Here is a 20606-nt window from a genome sequence, read left to right as displayed (position 1 = left end):
CCACCCGTTATGCTGCTCACGCCTTCCCCAAGCCCCAACATGTACGTGTCAGCGGCAACAGCTGCTCCGCTCTCCCACCACACACACACACTAACCCCCCCCCCCCCACACACACACACACACACACACACACACACACACACACACACAACCCCTCCCTCACCTGGCCTCAGACCAGCTCTGTTACTCCCTCCCCCCCCATCCCTCTCCCCTGGTGGCGGGGGCGAGACATAACATCTGATCCGTGGCCAGCGGGTCCCGGACCGGTTCCTCGGGGGGGTGATGCCCCGCCCCCCCGCGGCGCTCCGCTGATTTCACCCCGTATCGGATGGTCAGCTGGCTGCATGCTCCAACACGGTCCCCTGGCCTGTCTCCACCGACGGCCCCCACGCTGTGTCAATGAACAGGGCTGTAGTATTGAAGACATCCGCAGTATGTCAGTGATACTGACCCGGCGTGTCAGTGATACTACTGACCCGCGGGCCGTTAGCGGCTACAGAGACACGACCGGTCGCCCCGCTCCCAGCCTCATCTGTCTCCGCTAAAAGCTTCACAAATGCAACCTTATATGGCGCCTATGGGAATATGCCTTTCCAATCACGCTCGCCCGCGAACGAATACCTGGCATGTCTGGCTGCTGCGCTTCTCTCCTGTCCGCTCGGTTTACAGTAAAACACCAGGGCCTGTTTCCAGAGAGGAGGCTTGAGAACCAGCCTGGTTTTCCCAGACTTGGAGATTCCCACAAGGGGCTCCTCCATCAGCTTGTCATATTGGACTAATGAAAAGCTCATTCTTTGGAGGGATTCTCCTAAAGCTGCTAAAGGCACATGCTAACCAGGGGATTAGCCCTGTAGCGCTCGGGGACTTTCATTTCACCACCAGCATAAGTCATCGCTGTCGAGCGCGAGCATTGATATATGGCTTAGAGGTGTCATGAGAGATCTCTTCGGGGTGGGTGTGTTGAGGTTGGGGGGTCTGATGATTGAGACTGACGTGATGAGATCCTGTAAACAAAAGCAGAAGAGGCTGCACCCTTAGATGTGCGTTTCCTCCACTGGTCTTCAGGGTCTTCAGAACATCTGGTCACTTCTCTTCTAGTCTCAAGTCCATCGGCCCGGCTATGATGTCTTCAGAACATCTGGTCACTTCTCTTCTAGTCTCAAGTCCATCGGCCCGGCTATGATACCCAAAGAATAATCCCTTCCTTGTCATCAGCTCTTGAAGTCCTCATACGTCTGAGGAGATGATGACCACACGGGGTGGAAGTAAATGAGTAACGCTCTTCTGCTGCTGACGTGCCCTTTGAGCAAGGCACTGCCTCACTGCAGCTGCCAGCATGTTGAATGTGAAGAAGGGAAAAGTGGCTGAAGAAGCGAAATGTGCTGAGCAAATATTCCATTGAGTGAATAAAGCTTTTTTGTTAAGACTGCATTTCTGAGACATTGAGCATCAAAGATTTGGCGTCCCATCTGGCATCCACTGTGTTATGTAATGCACTTGTTTTGTTTTGTTTTGTTTTGTTTTACATATTTAACCAAACAATTAAAAAATAAATCTGAGTTATTTTCTGTTTTCTTTAATAAAATAACATAAGGCAATTATAGTATAAAGCAACATTCAAAGATCATGAATATGTGGATAACAAAATTTGTAAAAATAAAAAAAGTTCAAGCTCATGAAACCAATTAATTTGATATGATTGAAAGCAGACAACATTGCGGAAGTTATCCTTGCACCTACACTGATACATTTCTATTCGATTCGATCGTCAATATTAGATTAATCATTTTTGCTGACTGCACACAAAGCGCTTTTCCTCATTGTCGACAGTGACAGTACTTGAATATAGTGCATTAGAACAAGTGGTCACATTTGCCTTTGCGTGCTCAGCTCATTGTATGAAACCATGATTTCATTTCATGGATTCTGCAGAATATATGTGTCACGACCCGACCCGGCAGCTCAGACCCAATCCTCACCATGTTCCCTCTCTGTCTCTGTCAGGTTTTACCGAGGAGATTACCACATCGACGTGTGCATCAACGACTACCTGGACGTGTTCTGTCCGCACTACGTGGAGCCGGTGTCTGACGAGCGGGCCGAGCGCTACGTCCTCTACATGGTCAACTACGACGGCTACAGCTCCTGCGACCACACGGCCAAGGGCTTCAAACGCTGGGAGTGCAACCGGCCGCTCTCGCCCAACGGACCGCTCAAGTTCTCCGAGAAGTTCCAGCTCTTCACCCCCTTCTCCCTGGGCTTCGAGTTCCGCCCCGGCAGAGAGTACTACTACATCTGTGAGTATGCATAAGCACATGGCTGTAGGGTTAGGGTTAGAGGGTTAGAGTGTTAGGGTTAGGGTTAGAGGGTTAGAGTGTTAGGGTTAGGGTTAGGGTTAGAGGGTTAGAGTGTTAGGGTTAGGGCTGTAGCTGCTGCGCTGCAAACTGGAACTGAAAAAGGGTCTTAGTTCTGGTTCCACAAATAACTTTTCAAGAACCGTTTGACATCCCAAAGAACCATGGTTGTGATTCTTAGTTATTGGATGGTGGGTGATGGCAAACATCCTTATATAAAAAGGAGCAAGTGGACTCGGTTTCAGTTTCTGTCCCACTGATGATGTCACAATGTCTATGACATCATCAGCGATGTCATCAGTGACATCATTATTGACCAAAATCATCTTATCACATCACTGATGATGTCATAGGCACTGATGATGTCATAGGCATTGTGACATCATCAGTGACGTCATAGGCATTGTGACATCATCAGTGACAATGATGTCATCAGCGATGCGAAGTTGAGCTAATTGTGAACTGCGCATGCCAATAGAGCAGGCGAGGCCACGCAGCAGGCAGGCGAGCCTAGGGTTTCGTCCCCGAAGGGGCCAAAACCCCAGTAATGTATAAGTACTGACTGAAACGTTTTCTTTAAAGTAGTATTTTGTAAAAATAGTAAAAGGAGAGAGTTACCATAGTCATCAATTCTGTTTTTTATAACCATGATTATCAAACACACTAAATTAGGGCTGGGTTCAAAAAATCGATTCTCCGATTTTTAATCGATTTTTATTTTAATCCTCGATTATCGATTCATATGTCCAGAGATCGATTTTTTTTTTTTTTTTAAATAAATAAAAATAATAATAATTAATAAACAGGCTAAAATATTATGCTGTGTGTGGTAGTTGAAACATAGTTTCAAGTTGACGTTTATTTATGTTTGTAGTTTAAACAAAAACATAAATACTGTAGGCTACATGAATGGAAATGTTTGATCATGAATATCTACTTTTAGAAATTATATAGGCTGAAATCAAATCACTGTGCATAATTGTGAAAGTGTCTTTATTGACGGATGAAAAGGCTGTTATTTACCCTTTGTCACCAACTGGTGAGTAAATATATGTGTAACTAAAACCATTAAAATTGACAACAGATCTGCAACTTTTTTTCCCCATGTATCTACTTGGCTGGTTGGGAACCCCTGTGTTACATAACTGGACAGTCATGTAATTCAGGGTACAGCTCAAAAAACATTTTGAAACATATTGAAATTGATCGAATCGAATCGAATCGAATCGAAATTAATCGATTCGCAACCTTGTGAATCGGAATCGAATCGATTCTTGAAATTTGAACCAATACCCAGCCCTACACTAAATGTCTTTGCTGAAATGAGCTGTTGTATAAGATTCAAACCAGCACACGTCCACATTCATTAGTTGTGTATTGTAACAGTAATGTGAGTATAGGGGCTTTTGGCATCAAAATGTCAAACACCCGCATAACGCTGTACGGTTTTGTAAAAAGCACAACATACTTTGATGATGTACAGTATAATAAGCCTATGATGATTTCAGGACACAATGTATGGGACCATGCAAAGAAACGACAGCAATCTGAGGACTTTGTTTTGCAAGTCCTGGCAATGAGGGCCAAGCCAAAACATGTGCCGGAGGGAGGGAAACATCTCTCCTCTCTCTTCTCTCTGAAGTGTCTTTGTGTTGCTGACTGGCTGAGCTCATGAGAAGCCTCTCTCTGTGAAGCCATGTTTTTCTAAGTGAAGTCAGTGCCCTACAGGGGGAGAAGAGACAGACTCAATAAGATACAGCATGCCATGTGCCCCCTACAGGGGGAGAAGAGACAGACTCAATAAGATACAGCATGCCATGCGCCCCCTACAGGGGGAGAAGAGACAGACTCAATAAGATACAGCATGCCATGCGCCCCCTACAGGGGGAGAAGAGACAGACTCAATAAGATACAGCATGCCATGTCCCCCCTACAGGGGGAGAAGAGACAGACTCAATAAGATACAGCATGCCATGCGCCCCCTACAGGGGGAGAAGAGACAGACTCAATAAGATACAGCATGCCATGCGCCCCCTACAGGGGGAGAAGAGACAGACTCAATAAGATACAGCATGCCATGTGCCCCCTACAGGGGGAGAAGAGACAGACTCAATAAGATACAGCATGCCATGCGCCCCCTACAGGGGGAGAAGAGACAGACTCAATAAGATACAGCATGCCATGCGCCCCCTACAGGGGGAGAAGAGACCGACTCAATAAGATACAGCATGCCATGCGCCCCCTACAGGGGGAGAAGAGACCGACTCAATAAGATACAGCATGCCATGCGCCCCCTACAGGGGGAGAAGAGACCGACTCAATAAGATACAGCATGCCATGCGCCCCCTACAGGGGGAGAAGAGACAGACTCAATAAGATACAGCATGCCATGCGCCCCCTACAGGGGGAGAAGAGACAGACTCAATAAGATACAGCATGCCATGCGCCCCCTACAGGGGGAGAAGAGACAGACTCAATAAGATACAGCATGCCATGCGCCCTGCTACGTCTTGGGCATTTGACTTGATACTGTTACTCCTGGGAAACTTACAGAGGGCAACAGTTGAGCCAGTTTAAATCGCTAGTTCACCAGTATTCAAAGTATTACCAGTAACCAATAAGAAGTGCACGGGTCAGCACCACAGCGGCTGGACAATAGATGTAGCAAAGCAATAGAGCCAAGGAGAAGAGGTAGAACGTTTTGATTCCCACACTGCCCCCTACAGGCTTATCTCAACCTATGCAGCCTCGGGGCTCAGACCCACAGCAGGTGAGTCAGCAGTGCGGTTTACTCGGCTCTGACCAGTATTTTTCTACTGAAGTCAGAAGTAAGATATTTACTGTCCACAGCCAGTGTTGGCCAAGTTACTCAGGAAGTGTAATCAAGTACTTATTATTTATTACTCCTTTAAAAAAAATCTTTAAAAAACTTTACTTATTACTTGGTACAAAAGTAATTAGTTACATTCCACGGAATCCACTTTATTGGAACAATAATTAACCGTACAGGACGAGTCAACAGTCAGCCAAACTGCATACTTTTCATTTATTTGCCTACTAGGACAAAAAGCTAATCTGGCAGCGCAGTAGTGTCGCATAGCCAGACCATATAGCCATATAGCATATAGCATAGCACATAGCATATAGCCAGACCTATCTCCACACGTCATTTTAGCGTTGTGCCAGCGCTGGAGAAAATAATGAAGCAAACTTGAACTTGTCTTGGATTAGTAACTGTAATATAATTATTGTTTGGAAATTGTAATCCCTTACATTACTCGTTACTGGGGAAAGTAATACAATTACAGTAACATGTTACTGAGTAACACATTACTGCACAACACTGCCCATAGCACAAAATGGCTGTATATATATATTACAAAAAACGATGATTGATTTGCCCTTTGCTGAGATTTCTGGCTTTTGAAACTCACTTTTCGGCTCATACTCCATTATGGATCAACCTGGAACTTCAAGACACTTTCACTCTCTCTCTTTCTCTCTCTCTCTCTCTCTCTCTCTCTCACTCTCTCACACACTCTCTCTCTCTCTCTCACACTCTCTCTCTCTCTCTCTCTCTCTCACTCTCTCTCACACACACTCTCTCTCTCTCTCTCACACACACTCTCTCTCTCTCTCTCTCTCTCTCTCTCTCACACACTCTCTCTCTCTCTCTCTCTCACTCTCTCTCTCTCTCTCTCTCTCATGCATTTTCTAAACGATGGAGGACAGTGTTACAAGTGTGTGAGTTGTTCTGAAGCCAGAGAAGCAAACAGCAAAGCTGTGTTGTTATTATTATTATTATTACAGTATTTTGCATGGTGATATTTTGCCTCTTCGCTCGAACGTCCCTTTTGAATCCCTGCTCTAATTAGCGAGCTCACTCGTCTCTGTCATGAACATGTGACTGTTATTATATTTGTGTGAGCGAGTCGACGTTAGCTGTGCCAAAGGTCTTCTCGTTGTCATGGGGATTAATTAATGGCCCTTTAAATGTTCATTTAGTTGACAGGCTCTTAGTGTGAAATTGAGTCAACATGGGGCTCTCACAGGCGCTGGTGAGAGAGTGTGAAGTATGAACTTTCAGTAGTGAACATGCAGCCAGAGAGAGAGAGAGAGAGAGAGCTAAAGAGATGGAGAGAAGGTCCATATGGCTCTGAGTGGTCCTAGGCTAAAGAGATGGAGAGAGGGTCCATATGGCTCTGAGTGGTCCTAGGCTAAAGAGATGGAGAGAGGGTCCATATGGCTCAGAGTGGTCCTAGGCTAAAGAGATGGAGAGAGGGTCCATATGCATGGCTCTGAGTGGTCCTAGGCTAAAGAGATGGAGAGAGGGTTCATATGGCTCTGAGTGGTCCTAGGCTAAAGAGATGGAGAGAGGGTCCATATGGCTCAGAGTGGTCCTAGGCTAAAGAGATGGAGAGAGGGTCCATATGGCTCTGAGTGGTCCTAGGCTAAAGAGATGGAGAGAGGGTCCATATGGCTCTGAGTGGTCCTAGGCTAAAGAGATGGAGAGAGGGTCCATATGGCTCTGAGTGGTCCTAGGCTAAAGAGATGGAGAGAGGGTCCATATGGCTCTGAGTGGTCCTAGGCTAAAGAGATGGAGGGTCCATATAGATCTGAGTGGTCCTAGGCTAAAGAGATGGAGAGAGGGTCCATATGGCTCTGAGTGGTCCTAGGCTAAAAAGATGGAGAGAAGGTCCATATGGCTCTGAGTGGTCCTAGGCTAAATAGATGGAGAGAGGGTCCATATGGCTCTGAGTGGTCCTAGGCTAAAGAGATGGAGAGAGGGTCCATATGGCTCTGAGTGGTCCTAGGCTAAAGAGATGGAGAGAGGGTCCATATGGCTCTGAGTGGTCCTAGACTAAAGAGATGGAGAGAGGGTCCATATGGCTCTGAGTGGTCCTAGGCTAAAGAGATGGAGAGAGGGTCCATATGGCTCTGAGTGGTCCTAGGCTAAAGAGATGGAGAGAAGGTCCATATGGCTCTGAGTGGTCCTAGACTAAAGAGATGGAGAGAGGGTCCATATGGCTCTGAGTGGTCCTAGGCTAAAGAGATGGAGAGAGGGTCCATATAGCTCTGAGTGGTCCTAGGCTAAAGAGATGGAGAGAAGGTCCATATGGATCTGAGTGGTCCTAGGCTAAAGAGATGGAGAGAGGGTCCATATGGCTCTGAGTGGTCCTAGGCTAAAGAGATGGAGAGTGGTCCTACCTAGGCCATGTGGACTGTCTCTCTCTGTGACTCACAGTCTTGACTCATCTATTACATCCAAAGACTCCTTTTCTTTCATAGGACCACAGGATCTGAGCACAGGATGAAATAACAAAAGTCACCTCGGGCGATTACAAACCTCTCACAAGACTGATTCACAGACTTTAAACTTTTGCCCTACACATATCACGTTTCTTTAGCCTGTGTTAACTGACTGTAAAGCTTAAATGTGTGCTTCATTGTGACCCTCAAAACTCACATGCTCTTCAGTGAGACGGTTAGCATTATTGTCGTTGTATCAGAAAGAAAAACACACTTTTTCGATAAAAAAAATCTGTGTTTCTTGCCCAACAGCAATATCAAGATCCAGAATAGCTGGTTGCATGACAGGAAAAGCCGGTGTGTTATCAGCACTATCGGTGTCATGTTGCCTGCTGACAATGCATCAGACACAGTAGTTGATGGCTCATAGCTGTGTGGTACATCATGCAATACGGCTGCACAGCGTGTTGATACACCACATATCCAGCAGGGGGGTGGTGTCTGCCTATCTCACAGTGGAGACAGACACTCCTTTGTCCTCCTCGTCTGTGCTGATAGTGATTCCCCCCCCGGGCAGAGGGGGCGGGGCCCAGTCAAATAGATGACACCTGCAGTTTGGCTGCGGGGCCTGTCCGTCTGTCTGTCTGTCCGTCTGGCAGGCAGGCAGACGCCGGCAGGAAGCCGTCCTGGTGGGATCAGTGGTGTGGCCGTCCATGGAAGGTCAAAGGTCACAGAGACGGGGACCGGCTCTGAACCCCGGGCTCATGTTGTTCTAATAGAGCCGTGAGTAGAGAGAGGGGGGAAGCCTGAGACTAATCTCAGGGGATTGAGAGCCAATTTTGCGAGCAGACAGTTGAGAGTCTGGCTCTCGCTGGGTGAGAGACATGACCGTCTCCCTGTAAAGTCTGGCTCTCGCTGGGTGAGAGACAGGACCGTCTCCCTGTAAAGAGTCTGTCTCTCCCTGTGTGAGAGACAGGACCGTCTCCCTGTAAAGAGTCTGTCTCTCCCTGTGAGAGAGACAGGACCGTCTCCCTGTAAAGAGTCTGTCTCTCCCTGTGAGAGGGACATGACCGTCTCCCTGTAAAGAGTCTGTCTCTCCCTGTGTGAGAGACAGGACCGTCTCCCTGTAAAGAGTCTGTCTCTCCCTGTGTGAGAGACATGACCGTCTCCCTGTAAAGAGTCTGTCTCTCCCTGGGTGAGAGACATGACCGTCTCCCTGTAAAGTCTGTCTCTCCCTGTGAGAGAGACAGGACCGTCTCCCTGTAAAGAGTCTGTCTCTCCCTGTGTGAGAGACAGGACCGTCTCCCTGTAAAGAGTCTGTCTCTCCCTGTGAGAGAGACAGGAAGACAGTCCTGTCTCTCACCCATGGATGAGAGACAGGACTGTCTTCCTGTAAAGCCTTCCTGCTTCAGAAGCCCAGGTCCGGTGCCAGACACCCAGCAGATCTGTCATTGATAATGACATGACCCCCAGCCAGAGATGGGAAGTAACTAAGTACAAATACTTTGTTACTGTACTTGAGTAGGACTTTCAGGTATCTGTACTTTACAGAGTATTTATTATTTTAACACAAATATTTGTACTTTCTACTCCTTACATATTCAAAACAGGCTAGTTACTTTAGTTTTAATGCACGACACACAAAAACATTTGTCACGTTTGTTTGTCTGTCTCTCTGGTCTCGCATGCTTTCACGCATTGTGTGCACCTTTTTTAATAATTATGAATCAAAGTATCAAAGTATAGTCTTCTCTTTATACATCTTAAACTTAAAAGATGTTTGGAGGGGATTTTTTTTAAAGTTTGATAGTCTTTGAATTATATTAATATGACGTGAGTTTAAGTTAGCTTTGCACAAAAGCAGCCGGAAGAAACACAAGCCTATACTTTTTTTTTAACATTTACTTAAATAAACAAGTTGAATCAGTATTTCTACTTTCACTTTTACCAGAGTATTTTTTATGCAAGTAACAGTACTTGTACTTAAAGGTCCCATTCCGTGCAAAAGCTGTTTTTACTTGTAAATGTATATATACTGCTGTCAGCCCTCCCTGTAATGAGTGGTCACAACCTCAGAACTGCCACAGTTGGATTTGTCCCTATCCAGCTTCCCCCTGCAGTCTCCTTCAAGCCACACCCCCTAACGCTCTGTTCCCCAGAGGGGAATTGGGACGTCACGATGGTCCTCAAGCATACTGCGCGCGTCTCTCTCACACAAGCTACCTGCACCATTTTGTCTATAGCCACAAAATTAACACTTCTAGCTGGAGCGACGCCAACTGTACGTGATCCAGCAACTGCGGAGGTGCATTCGGTAAGTCTAGGCATTTTGAGATGTCCTCTTTAGCGTAGCAACGTTAAGTTAGCGATAGCGTTAGTTGTGGACACAACCTAGCGTGCTGGTCCACAGACGCTAATCTGATTGGCCGCTGGGAGCCTGGGGCGGGCTCTTCCTCAGCGGCCAATGGGAACTGTTAGTTCTGAATATATTATAGAAACAGACCATTCTTGGGACGCAACGAGATGAGGAAGTGACAACTCCGTCACAACAAACGGGGTTGCTATATTTTCGACAAATTAATCCAGAATCATGTTTTATGGACCAGAGACACACGTTTTTAAGAGGTTACAGCTGCACGAATTGGGACCTTTAACTCATTGAATGCCAATGACGACAGCTGTCGTCAATTCAAATACTGACGTAGAGTGCCAATGACGACGGTTGTCGTCAATTGCGTTTTTTGACGGTGGGACGTGGATCAATCCCTGATACATCTCTGGTACAACTATTGTAGCTATTGGAGGTCTATAACCTATTTTACAGAACCCTTAGGTGGCGACAGTGCTCTCCACATAACAGAAAGGCAAGGAAAAAACAAAGAAGAAGTCGTTATGGAAACGGAAATCGCATCGCATCCGTATGCATCGATATGCTGAAGCACGTTACTGCAGCTGTGCCTGCAGCAGCCAATCTGCTCCCACAATTGAGCCGCTCTGTGTCGGTTGCGACAGCACATCTGCACATCCACACCGTGGAGTTATTATTCTCAACTGGAAGCATCGTTGCCGGTGACAAACACACGCGGAACGCTGTAAAAAAGCCTGGCTGTTCCGCACCCTTCACTGTGCGCACAGCAAACTCAGCAGAGAGCCACCACAGACAGGAGGAGGAGTGTGCAGTTGAGGCGAGGCGAGGCGGGGCGGGGCGGGGGGGGGGGGAGGGGGCACGCAGAGCAGCACACACACAACACCCAGACAGACCCAGGCAGCAGGACAGGATTGACAAACGCAAGCCAGAATATCCGATACCCACCAGCAGCAAATCAAAACCAGCAAGAAGCTGCAACCAGCAGCGCACGCAGGGGCCAGCGCTGCTGGTTGTAGCTAAAAATATTATTCTGCCAAACAAAATTCCCTGGCCTAAACTGTTTTATTGAAGGAAATTATTTTTGAGGTGTGACTACATTAGAAAAGATTAGCTTCAGAGTCAGTGATGTGCTTGAAATGATTAATTTCACAAAAGGCCAATTATCTCAGCTTCTAGAAAAAAATTGCTATTTTTGGATGAATCAAGCTATCTTCTCCGGCTCATAACTAAAGAACGGAAAATGGGATCAATAAACTTTTTTTTGCAGATGATAGAATAGAGTCTCATCGTTCTTTGTGCGTGTTCAGTGTTTACATAGTAATATCACACAATATTCTGTGGGCCTCGAGAAATCACTGAAAACGCTCTGAAACTCTGGCACTGGGAGCGTCCGTTCTCCAAAAGTGGCTGGCACTCAATGAGTTAAGTAAGGAATGTGTGTGTTCTTGCCATCTCCGCCCCCGGCCAGCAGAGCACAGTGGTCCTGCTTCTCCTCTGTATCTTCTGCAGGCTTTGTCCCCACAGATAAAGTGATCATCACAAGCAGATCATCTGGTGTTTAGATCCACAGCACTCTCTAACTCACCTCACACTCACACCCAAGCACAAGCTTACATGGCATCTGAGCCGGTGTGTGTGTGTGTGTGTGTGTGTGTGTGTGTGTGTGTGTGTGTGTGTGTGTGTGTGTGTGTGTGTATGTGTGTGAATAGCTCCTAGGGCGCTGTTTCCCCAAATAGAAAAAGGACATCATGGGGCTTTAAGTTTGAATACTGTTTGAATTTGTTGGCAGTAAATACATTACATACATCGGTTGTAATGTAACACTGGTACATCTTTATTTATAAGGCTATTCTTGACAAGCTTCCACCCTACATCTGCTCTAAGTTCGAACTGATTCAGAGTTCTGTAAATCTCAGATCCAGCGCTTGGGTGCGCTTTAGAGTGCCACCCGCGCGGACTGATGCAAGCAGGAGATCTCTTTTTTACTTTGGCCCTTGGTCTTGGAATGACCTTCAAACCCGCCTTAAACTTGCCTCTCTGGTCTCTTTATATAGTTTTAAACAAAAACTAGTTGAGGTCCTCAGCCACCTGCTGTTCCTGCTTTGAGGTGTAGCACTCTTCTTCTTGACTTTTTACTAGCTGTTCTCTCATGTTGATGAGGCATGCTCTTGATTGTACTGTTTTATTGCATTGGTCTTTTAGATCATTTCTATTTGTCTTAAATTTTCTCCATTTTGAGTTGATGGTGGTCAAATGACAGACATTTTTGTATATGTATTTGTACTTGTGTATTTTGTATGACGTGAAACGTGCTTTTGCCTTCTTGGCCAGATCACCCTTGAAAAAGAGACCTCGGTCTCAATGGGTTTTTATTTTCTGGTTAAATAAAGGTTTGATTGATTGATTGATTAGTATTTAATGTCAACAAAGCTGTCACAACCCCACCTACATCACACCTGTGTGAGTCTCTACACACCTGTGTGAGTCTCTGCACACCTGTGTGAGTCTCTGCACACCTGCCCGTCGTTGGAATCAACACACCTGCTGGTCATCAGCACTCATCACCACCCGTTACCTCCTCCATACAAGAACCTTCCCTGTCTGTCTGTCTGTCTGTCAGTCTTCACTGGAACATTATACCATAGATGTTTGTAGCAGCACGTCTGTCAGTCTTCACTGGAACATTATACCATAGATGTTTGTAGCAGCACGTCCAGTAGTCGAGGCTTAGAAGTAGAAATGGCCTTTAACTCTTTTTTGATGATCTGCCTGCCGGACACCTTTTTCTCTGTGTCCCTCCGATCATCTGCCTGCCTGTCTGTTCCCCACCAAGAGCTCTCCACCAAAGGAGTTCTACCAATAAATACTTTTTAGATTTTTGCCCTTACCTGGCCCACATATTGTGATATAGAATATCATCGCCCGGGGAATATATGTTATTGTATTTTATGACATTACTAGAAAGGACTGAGAGGTTGATGTGCTGTTCACTTCGTTTCTTTGCCCCTCCCTTTGCAGCTACAAAATACAACACAATACAATTATACAGTGAAATCAGGCTCGGCAGCAGGGCAGATTGTGCAAAACTGTATTTTTTGTTGTTGAAAATTGACCTTTTTTTGGTGTGTGTACATTTTCGAAATCACGATATTTGGGAAATACAGCAATATTCAATATTATTGAAAATCGGCCCAAGCCTAGTATCTGGGCGAAAGGAGTGTGGGAGGAGTGTCCGTATACAACCTGACACAGGTGCACAAACTTCAAACACACACACACACACACACACACACACACACACACACACACAGGCACAAAGACATACTTACAACATACACAATCGGCACATTCATACCTGCCAACACTCCTAATTTTCATGGGAGTCTCCTTATTTCTAATCCTTTCTCCCGTTGTGCTCCTGATTGGTAATTTCTCCTGTTAATCTCATAGTGACACTAATCATCAGATCAGATGTTTAGGTAGCACACGTACACGTCGATAGGTTGACTGTCTTTCAGAGGCTGTAGCGGGCTCAGTTTCAAAGCCAGAGGGAAGTTTCTGCTATCATATGAAACTAGATGACCTAAGGCAGTGGTCCCAAACCCCCGGGCCGCGGACCGGTACCGGGCCGCAGCGCATTTGGTACTGGGCCGCGAGCCGGTCCAATTTTTTTTATTATTATTATTTTTTAATAAACATAGGCTATAATATTATAGGCTGTGTGTGGTAGTTGAAACATAGTTTCAAGTTGACCTTTATTTATGTTTGTAGTTAAAACAAAAATATAAATACTGTATAGGCTACATACAGTACAACACAAAAGGCTGTTATTTACCCTTTGTCGCCACCTGGTGAGTAAATATATATGTAACTAAAACCATTAAAATTGACAACCGGTCCGCGACTTTTTTTTCCATGTATCTACCCGTCCCTGGTACAAAAAAGGTTGGGAACCCCTGACCTAAGGCATCCATTGATACCAACCATGTCATGCTAGCTTATAGGGGAGGGAGCTAAATAACGCTCTGAATTTAGAAAACGTTTTGGTGAGGGGAGATACGCCCATACCCCAGAACATCTCCCTTTTTTCACAGCCTAATGTTGGCAGGTAGCTATCCACATTTTCTCATCCTATCCTCTCTCATATAACAGTCACATATACCCACACTCCGAAGCGTGTGTGTGTGTCTGTGTGTGTGTGTGTGCGTGCGTGTGTGTGTGTGTGTGTGTGTGTGTGTGTGTGTGCGTGTGCGTGTGCGTGTGCGTGTGCGTGTGTGCGTCTGTGTGTGTGTGTGTGTGTGTGTGTGCGTGTGCGTGTGTGCGTGCGTGTGTGCGTGCGTGTGTGTGTGTGTGTGTGTGTGTGTGTGGTCAGATTAAGAGCAGTTTGAGCGACTTGGCAGGCAACAGGATATGACAGAGGTCAGGGTATAGGGGCCCACAAGGAGAACTCTGGGAAAGAGAGGAAATCTATTGTGGGGTCGAGAGACTCAGGAGGACCGGGAGAATTCTTGCCAAAAAAAAATAAGGCAAGCAAAAAACAGTGTGAGTCGCTCATCACAGCTGGAGATATCCTCAGTGCGTTGTTAGCTACTGACCAGCGCTACATGGAAACCAATTGGTTTTGTTACCTCTGCAACACAATCACAACACAAACGAACGTTGTTGTTGTTCTTGTTGTGGTGGTGGTGGTGGGGGTGGGGGTGGTGGTGGTGCGTGTGTTTTTATCTGTCTTTCACAATGAAGGAACCACAGGAAATTAGATTTGTAGGTGAATAATAATCAAACCGTCTCCAGGCTGCCTGTCTCCAAATTAAAGACAGAAATAGAAAAACGTGGGAGTGACACTGACTTTTTTTTCTTACGTATCAAGATTCATTTTAATAGCCGCATAGTGAGTAATCAGATTACAAATGAGATACACTCATACTACTCCAGGATGAGGGAGAACAACATAATTGTAACTGTAGTCATTTACAGCTGTTTGACATGCTGTTTGATGTTACTTCATGTTATTCATGTTTCAGTGAAATGAAATAAATTGCTCCTCTGCTTGAGACAAAGTAACCACAAAGTAACTAAATAATGACATGACACAAAGTAACTAAATAATGACATGACACACTTGGTAAACCTGGTTACAATTTCACCCACATAAGCAGCAATCTGTCAAAGTTTACAGTTTGAATGTAGCCTAACCTTCAAAACCCTAGTTGACCCAAGATTCAAGATTCAAGATTTTTATTGTCACTCCGTAGTACAAGTATCACGTGTGAAATTCTTGTGCTGTAGGCTCCGTTACAACATAGTGCAAAAAAATAAATAAAATATCTATAAATAAAAAACAAGAGACAACAAGCAATAGAGCAGTAAGACACGCCACAGACAGTGGCGTATTCACTGCCCATAGTGCAAATGGCATGAACATAATTCATTTTAATTAACATAACATAATTAAACATAATAACATTCTGTTAGGTGCAAATAGCGTAAACCTAATTAAACATACTATTGAACATTAGTCATACATAATGGTAGCATCTACAGTGCGGTACAGTACGGCTACTACACTATTTGTATATGTTAAGGAGTCTCGTGGCCTGCGGGAAGAAACTGTCCCTCAAGCGATTTGTGCGTGCTCTTGGGACCCTGTATCTCCTCCCTGAGGGTAGCAGGGAGAACAGACGGTTGTGGGGGTGGTTTGTGTCTTTGATGATCTTCAGGGACCTCCTGGGGGACCACCCAAGTCTGTAGGATTCAACCAATCAAAGTTTGAGTTGCAAATGTGGAATGTTGAATCCAGACCTGCGCCTTTTCCTTAAATAGTATTTGCAAATAAAAAACCAGGCCAAATGCATCCAATCGGAGAATGTTGTCTGAAAGCTGCCAAAACACTGTTGCCTACCCAACAAGAATTGTACTCAAACTAGGTCAAACCCCGCCCACCTGGCACTCCAGGTTGACTAAACCAACTTTGAGATCTATTTCAAATTTTTCAAATTTGACCCAGGTCTGATGGAATCCAGTAGAAACCGGAGAGGCAGGTGGTAGTTTGATTTGAAGCTGTTGGAAACTTGAGTAGCACGTTTGTCTCACTCAGTAGCCGATATACATATAATGCATATTATCCCAGGGCACAATGTGACAGCGGTGGAGAAAGCACGTAAATGCTTTGGCACTAGATACAGTGTGAAAATATAATTATGGATACAGAGAGAAAATGGGTTTTTACTTTCTAGCCAAACCATCTCAGTTATGCCTATGCCTTACTTTAAAAATATTATTCAAATGTATAATGACTTTTGAATTCATAGCTTGGACAGAAAGTGAAAATTAGATCAGTTAGAGCGAGACGATTCCTGGTCCCAGTGTGTTTAGAATGTAACCGGGATCCTCCGAAAGTCTGTTCAAGTATTCAAAATGAATGAGATCATTCCCAGTTCCCACGTGTTGAAAAGTTTAGCAATCGCACAAATCATCTGGGAAAGTATGAAGAATAATATGATACGTGTGTAACTGACTCCATATTACACTATTGTATTATTGTCGATTTGAAGAATAATGTTCAGCTAGTATTGAGCGATACGACCTATAATGCTGTCAAGAAATTAATGTGTGGATCAAGTTTTTTTTGGGGGGGGGGGATTTTGAAGTGGAAAATGTGCGCGTACGTAACCTGTTGGAAGCGTTTTGGTTCCTAATGCCATGCCATGTTTTCACAGCCTCCACCATCGACGACAGGGGGAAAAGAAGCTGTCTGCGGCTGAAGGTGTTCGTCAGGCCTGCAAGTGAGTGTTTTGTCTAATTCTCCTCTCCTCTCAAATCAACGTGTGATCAGGGCCTTTTCTCTGGAACGACGTTCGGCTGCTGCAATCGTCTTCATCACTTCTTGTCTTTCTTCTTTTTTAGACAATTGTGTGAAAAACTCTGGAAACGTGCAAGAAGGGGTTGATTTTGACGAGAGAATCCACAATTCCCTAGAACCTAGAGGTTTGTAGGACTGTACAGTACATCGTGTGTGTGTGTGTGTGTGTGTGTGTGTGTGTGTGTGTGTGTGTGTGTGTGTGTGTGTGTGTGTGTGTGTGTGTGTGTGTGTACTTGTACAGCTACCTTAGTGAGGACCGATTTGAGTTGTATACCTGGGAAGTGAGGACATTTTGGACGGTCCTCACTTTCTCACACACCTTCAAATGGCTGTTTGAAGGTCAAGACTTGGTTTGAAGGGTTAGGTTAGAGTTTGGTTTAGGTTAGTGTTAGGGTTAGGGTTAGGGGCTAGGGAATGCATTATAATAATAATAATAATTAATAATAATTGATTGGATTCATATAGCGCCTTTTTTAGACACTCAAAGCGCTTCACATATCAGGGGAGGGAGGGGGAGGGAACTCAACTCAACCACCACCGATGTCAATGAATGTCCTCACTAAGATAACTATAGAAATGTGTGTGTGTGCGTGTGTGTGTGTGTGTGTGTGTGTGTTTGCATGCGTGCGTGCGTGCTAGGGATGGGCATCGAATTTCGAATTTTCGAATAATCGTTGTTATTATCAAGGTCGACTTTTATTATTGAAAGTCGAAATTCGAAAAAAGAAAAAAAAATTAATGTTTTTTTTTTTGTTTTTTTGAGTGAAATGTTGCATTGTCTCCCCTGATTCTAAGTATAGTTGAATCGCTTGGTTTGAGCAAGTAAAACAATTTTTATAAGCATTTTAAGCAAGGTTTATGGAAAAATGAATGGCGGATGAAATCCCATGAAGAGGGAGAGGGGGTGACTTTGGCACCCCTTTGGCACTCAGACCTGAGCCTACTAAATATTTAATGAACCACTCATGATTGTCAAAACTGTTTTTTATTTTCGAAAATGTCAATGTCATGTAACATGTTCTTTACTTCAGTGGTGCAATGCTTGTTTGAGCTAAAAATCCACAGCAGAAGCTTTTTCTATTAATTAACCCTTAGACTTAGAATCAGGGGAGACAATGCAACATTTCACTCACAATTTCTTTTTTTTTTTACATTTTTAATTTAACCCCCCCCCCCCCCGAATTTCAATTAAAAGTCGACTTTGGCCAGCGAATTTCGAATAGTGTTTTTGCTAGAAATGCCCATCCCTAGTGCGTGCGTGCGTGTTCATTTATTTGTGCCTACAAGCATGCGTGCCTCTGTGCCGGAGCCTAACATCCTGATGGTTCTAACTGAACAGGACCATCACTCACAGATGAAATTGATCTAATGACAAAAAGCACGACACCATTTCATATATTATGAATGTTTCCCTTGTTGCATGTGACTGATGATCATGTGACTGATGATCATGTGACTGATGATCATGTGATACTGTGATACTCATCATCATCTTCATCATCATGCTTCCTCTCATCATGTTGGTTCTCTGTCCCTCTCGCTCCACGCAGACGACACCAGTCACGAGTCGGCCGAGCCTTCCCGAGGAGACGTGAGCGGCGTGGCGCGGCGCCAGACCTCCATCCTTCTGCTCAGCTCTGCCCTCCTCCTCCTGGCGGCCATCTTGTCTTTATAGCGGCCGCTCGGTCGGCGCTGAGGAATTTCCACAAATGTGGACTGTCCTGATTGGACCACAGCCGCCCCGACCCTGCAAACCCCTCCCCCCCAAAAGGAGCACTTTTTTAAAAACAAAACAATGACAAACGAGGAGAGAGAGAGAGGGACTTCTGTGCAGGGAAGCCATCTTTGTTGGTGACATTGGGAAGTCGTTGGCCGATTAGTGTGATTTCTCAACTTCCCCGTGGACGCGTTTTATTTCTGTCTGCACATGTGCATATACAGTACATGCTCCTCAACACACACAATCAAGTACTGTTCAGCCCAGAAGCACAGCTGATCCGCGTCAAGTTTACACAGATATAAAGTCTCAACAGATCACATGACCCTGACACGTAACACCAGCCAGTCTTTACATTATAATGGAAGACTGTGAGAGCATGAAGAAGCGCCTGGTGTGATCAGGCCTTAGCTAGAACACACACACACACACACACACACACACACACACACACACACACACACGCACGCACGCACACACACATATATATACACACACACACACATACACACACACACACACACACACACGCACACACGCACACACACACATACACACACACACACACATATATATACACACACACACATACACGCACGCACGCACGCACACACACACACACACACACACACATGAATGACGGTGATTACACACACAGGCTCATGGGAAGGAAAAAAGAAGGGCAATTGTTGCTAGGAGACCCTGTTGCCGAGGGGATGGGGGCGGGGCTTGAGGGGATGGGGGCGGGCCTTGAGCGGATGGGGGGCGGGCCTTTGATCTGGTAATCTTCCTCTCAGGTGAAAGGAGTTGGATCTGTCGTCTCAGAGACTTTGCATGATGGAGAGAGAAGGAGAACTTAAAAGAAGCACTCGTCTTTGTGTCTGGATAGATTTAATGATCGATTCATGTTTTTCTGTTGTTTTTTAATGAATCACATCATTCAAGTGTAGCAGCCAACACGGGTGTCAAATATTTGCGCGGAGTGTCGAGGCCGATGTGGTATTTTGCCAGGCAAAATGTATTTTCGTATTTATTGTGATGTCTTTGTGCTTTTCCTGTTCTGGTTTTAGTCTCTGTAACTTCAGTAGGAAGGCAATTTAAAAAAAAAACACACTTCACCACACTTTTCCATTGAGTTAGCTCATCTTACGCAGGCTTCATCTGATACAATCATACAGTACACTGAGTCCAATATCTGTGCTGATATCGATTGAGCGCTGAATTAAGTGGATCGTTTGGTTTTAACAGAGTCCAGGAAATCGTCTGATGTGTTATCAGGGTGTAGAAAAATCATAGAATATTTGTATTTGTGTTTTGAATTTGTCATAACATAATGACACGCATTGTACGAGTCGCTCCGTGTTACTATCCACTCTTGCTTTTGTGAATCACTGTGTCATAAACACCATTATTACAATTGTTGTATATAAACGCAAATTTCCTACAAAATTCAGGGATGTGTCCATGCCGAAGTCATTTGATTTGAGTCATTTTCGATCGGGGTGTGTCGTGAGCAGCGCAGCTTCTCTGTGGCTAGCAATGATTCAGACAGCGACCAATAGGGCTGAGCATCGCTACTCAAAGTCAATACCTCTAAGGTGTCGACCGAAATAACTCCGTACCGAGTAGTATTGAAATGTCTCCAGTCAAACGATACCTACATTCAATCCTTTTTGTACAGATCTAAAAAAAAAAAAAAAAAAAAAAGTATGGTTTTGCTCGCAGCCAATCACCACATGCGTTCTCAGATTGAACGTGACGTGTGATTTGTCCACTAGACCGCAGCAGCTACAACCCAGACAGTCTGTGGTGATGAAGCCAGAGATGCCACCAAAACCTTCAAAACAACGTATTGAATGAAGTATTCTATTTGGTATCGCTTTAAAGATACTGGTATCGGTGCTGGTATCGTCATTTTTGTAAAGATACCCAGCCCTAGTGACCAAGTTAGCAAGCAGGTTTCCCCATGGTAGTGGGGTGCGGGGTTCCATGTGATTTTGTTTCGTTTGCCCTCTTTGATGGCGTGTAGAGTGGCGTCGGTACAGACTATATACT

The 20606-nt window shown here is 45.0% G+C and overlaps 1 protein-coding gene across 1 annotated transcript in view; it reads left to right on the top strand.

Annotated features, from left to right (window-relative positions):
* LOC310795812 (ephrin-A5-like) overlaps nucleotides 1-18775 on the top strand; it is a 92832-nt gene extending 74057 nt beyond the window's left edge. Inside the window, exons 2-5 of the mRNA XM_083657901.1 lie at nucleotides 2005-2297; nucleotides 16692-16757; nucleotides 16879-16959; nucleotides 18385-18775. Coding sequence (XP_083514027.1) covers nucleotides 2005-2297; nucleotides 16692-16757; nucleotides 16879-16959; nucleotides 18385-18509 — 565 coding nt within the window. The 3' untranslated portion in view covers nucleotides 18510-18775. The remainder of the gene's footprint in view (nucleotides 1-2004; nucleotides 2298-16691; nucleotides 16758-16878; nucleotides 16960-18384) is intronic.
* The last annotated feature ends 1831 nt before the right edge of the window (nucleotides 18776-20606 follow it).

This window comes from Poromitra crassiceps (assembly GCF_964638095.1).
Source record: "Poromitra crassiceps genome assembly, chromosome: 21".
NCBI classification, from domain to species: Eukaryota; Metazoa; Chordata; class Actinopteri; order Beryciformes; family Melamphaidae; genus Poromitra; species Poromitra crassiceps.
Note: the sequence above shows the minus strand (reverse complement) of the source record. Positions and strands in the feature narration are given on the sequence as shown.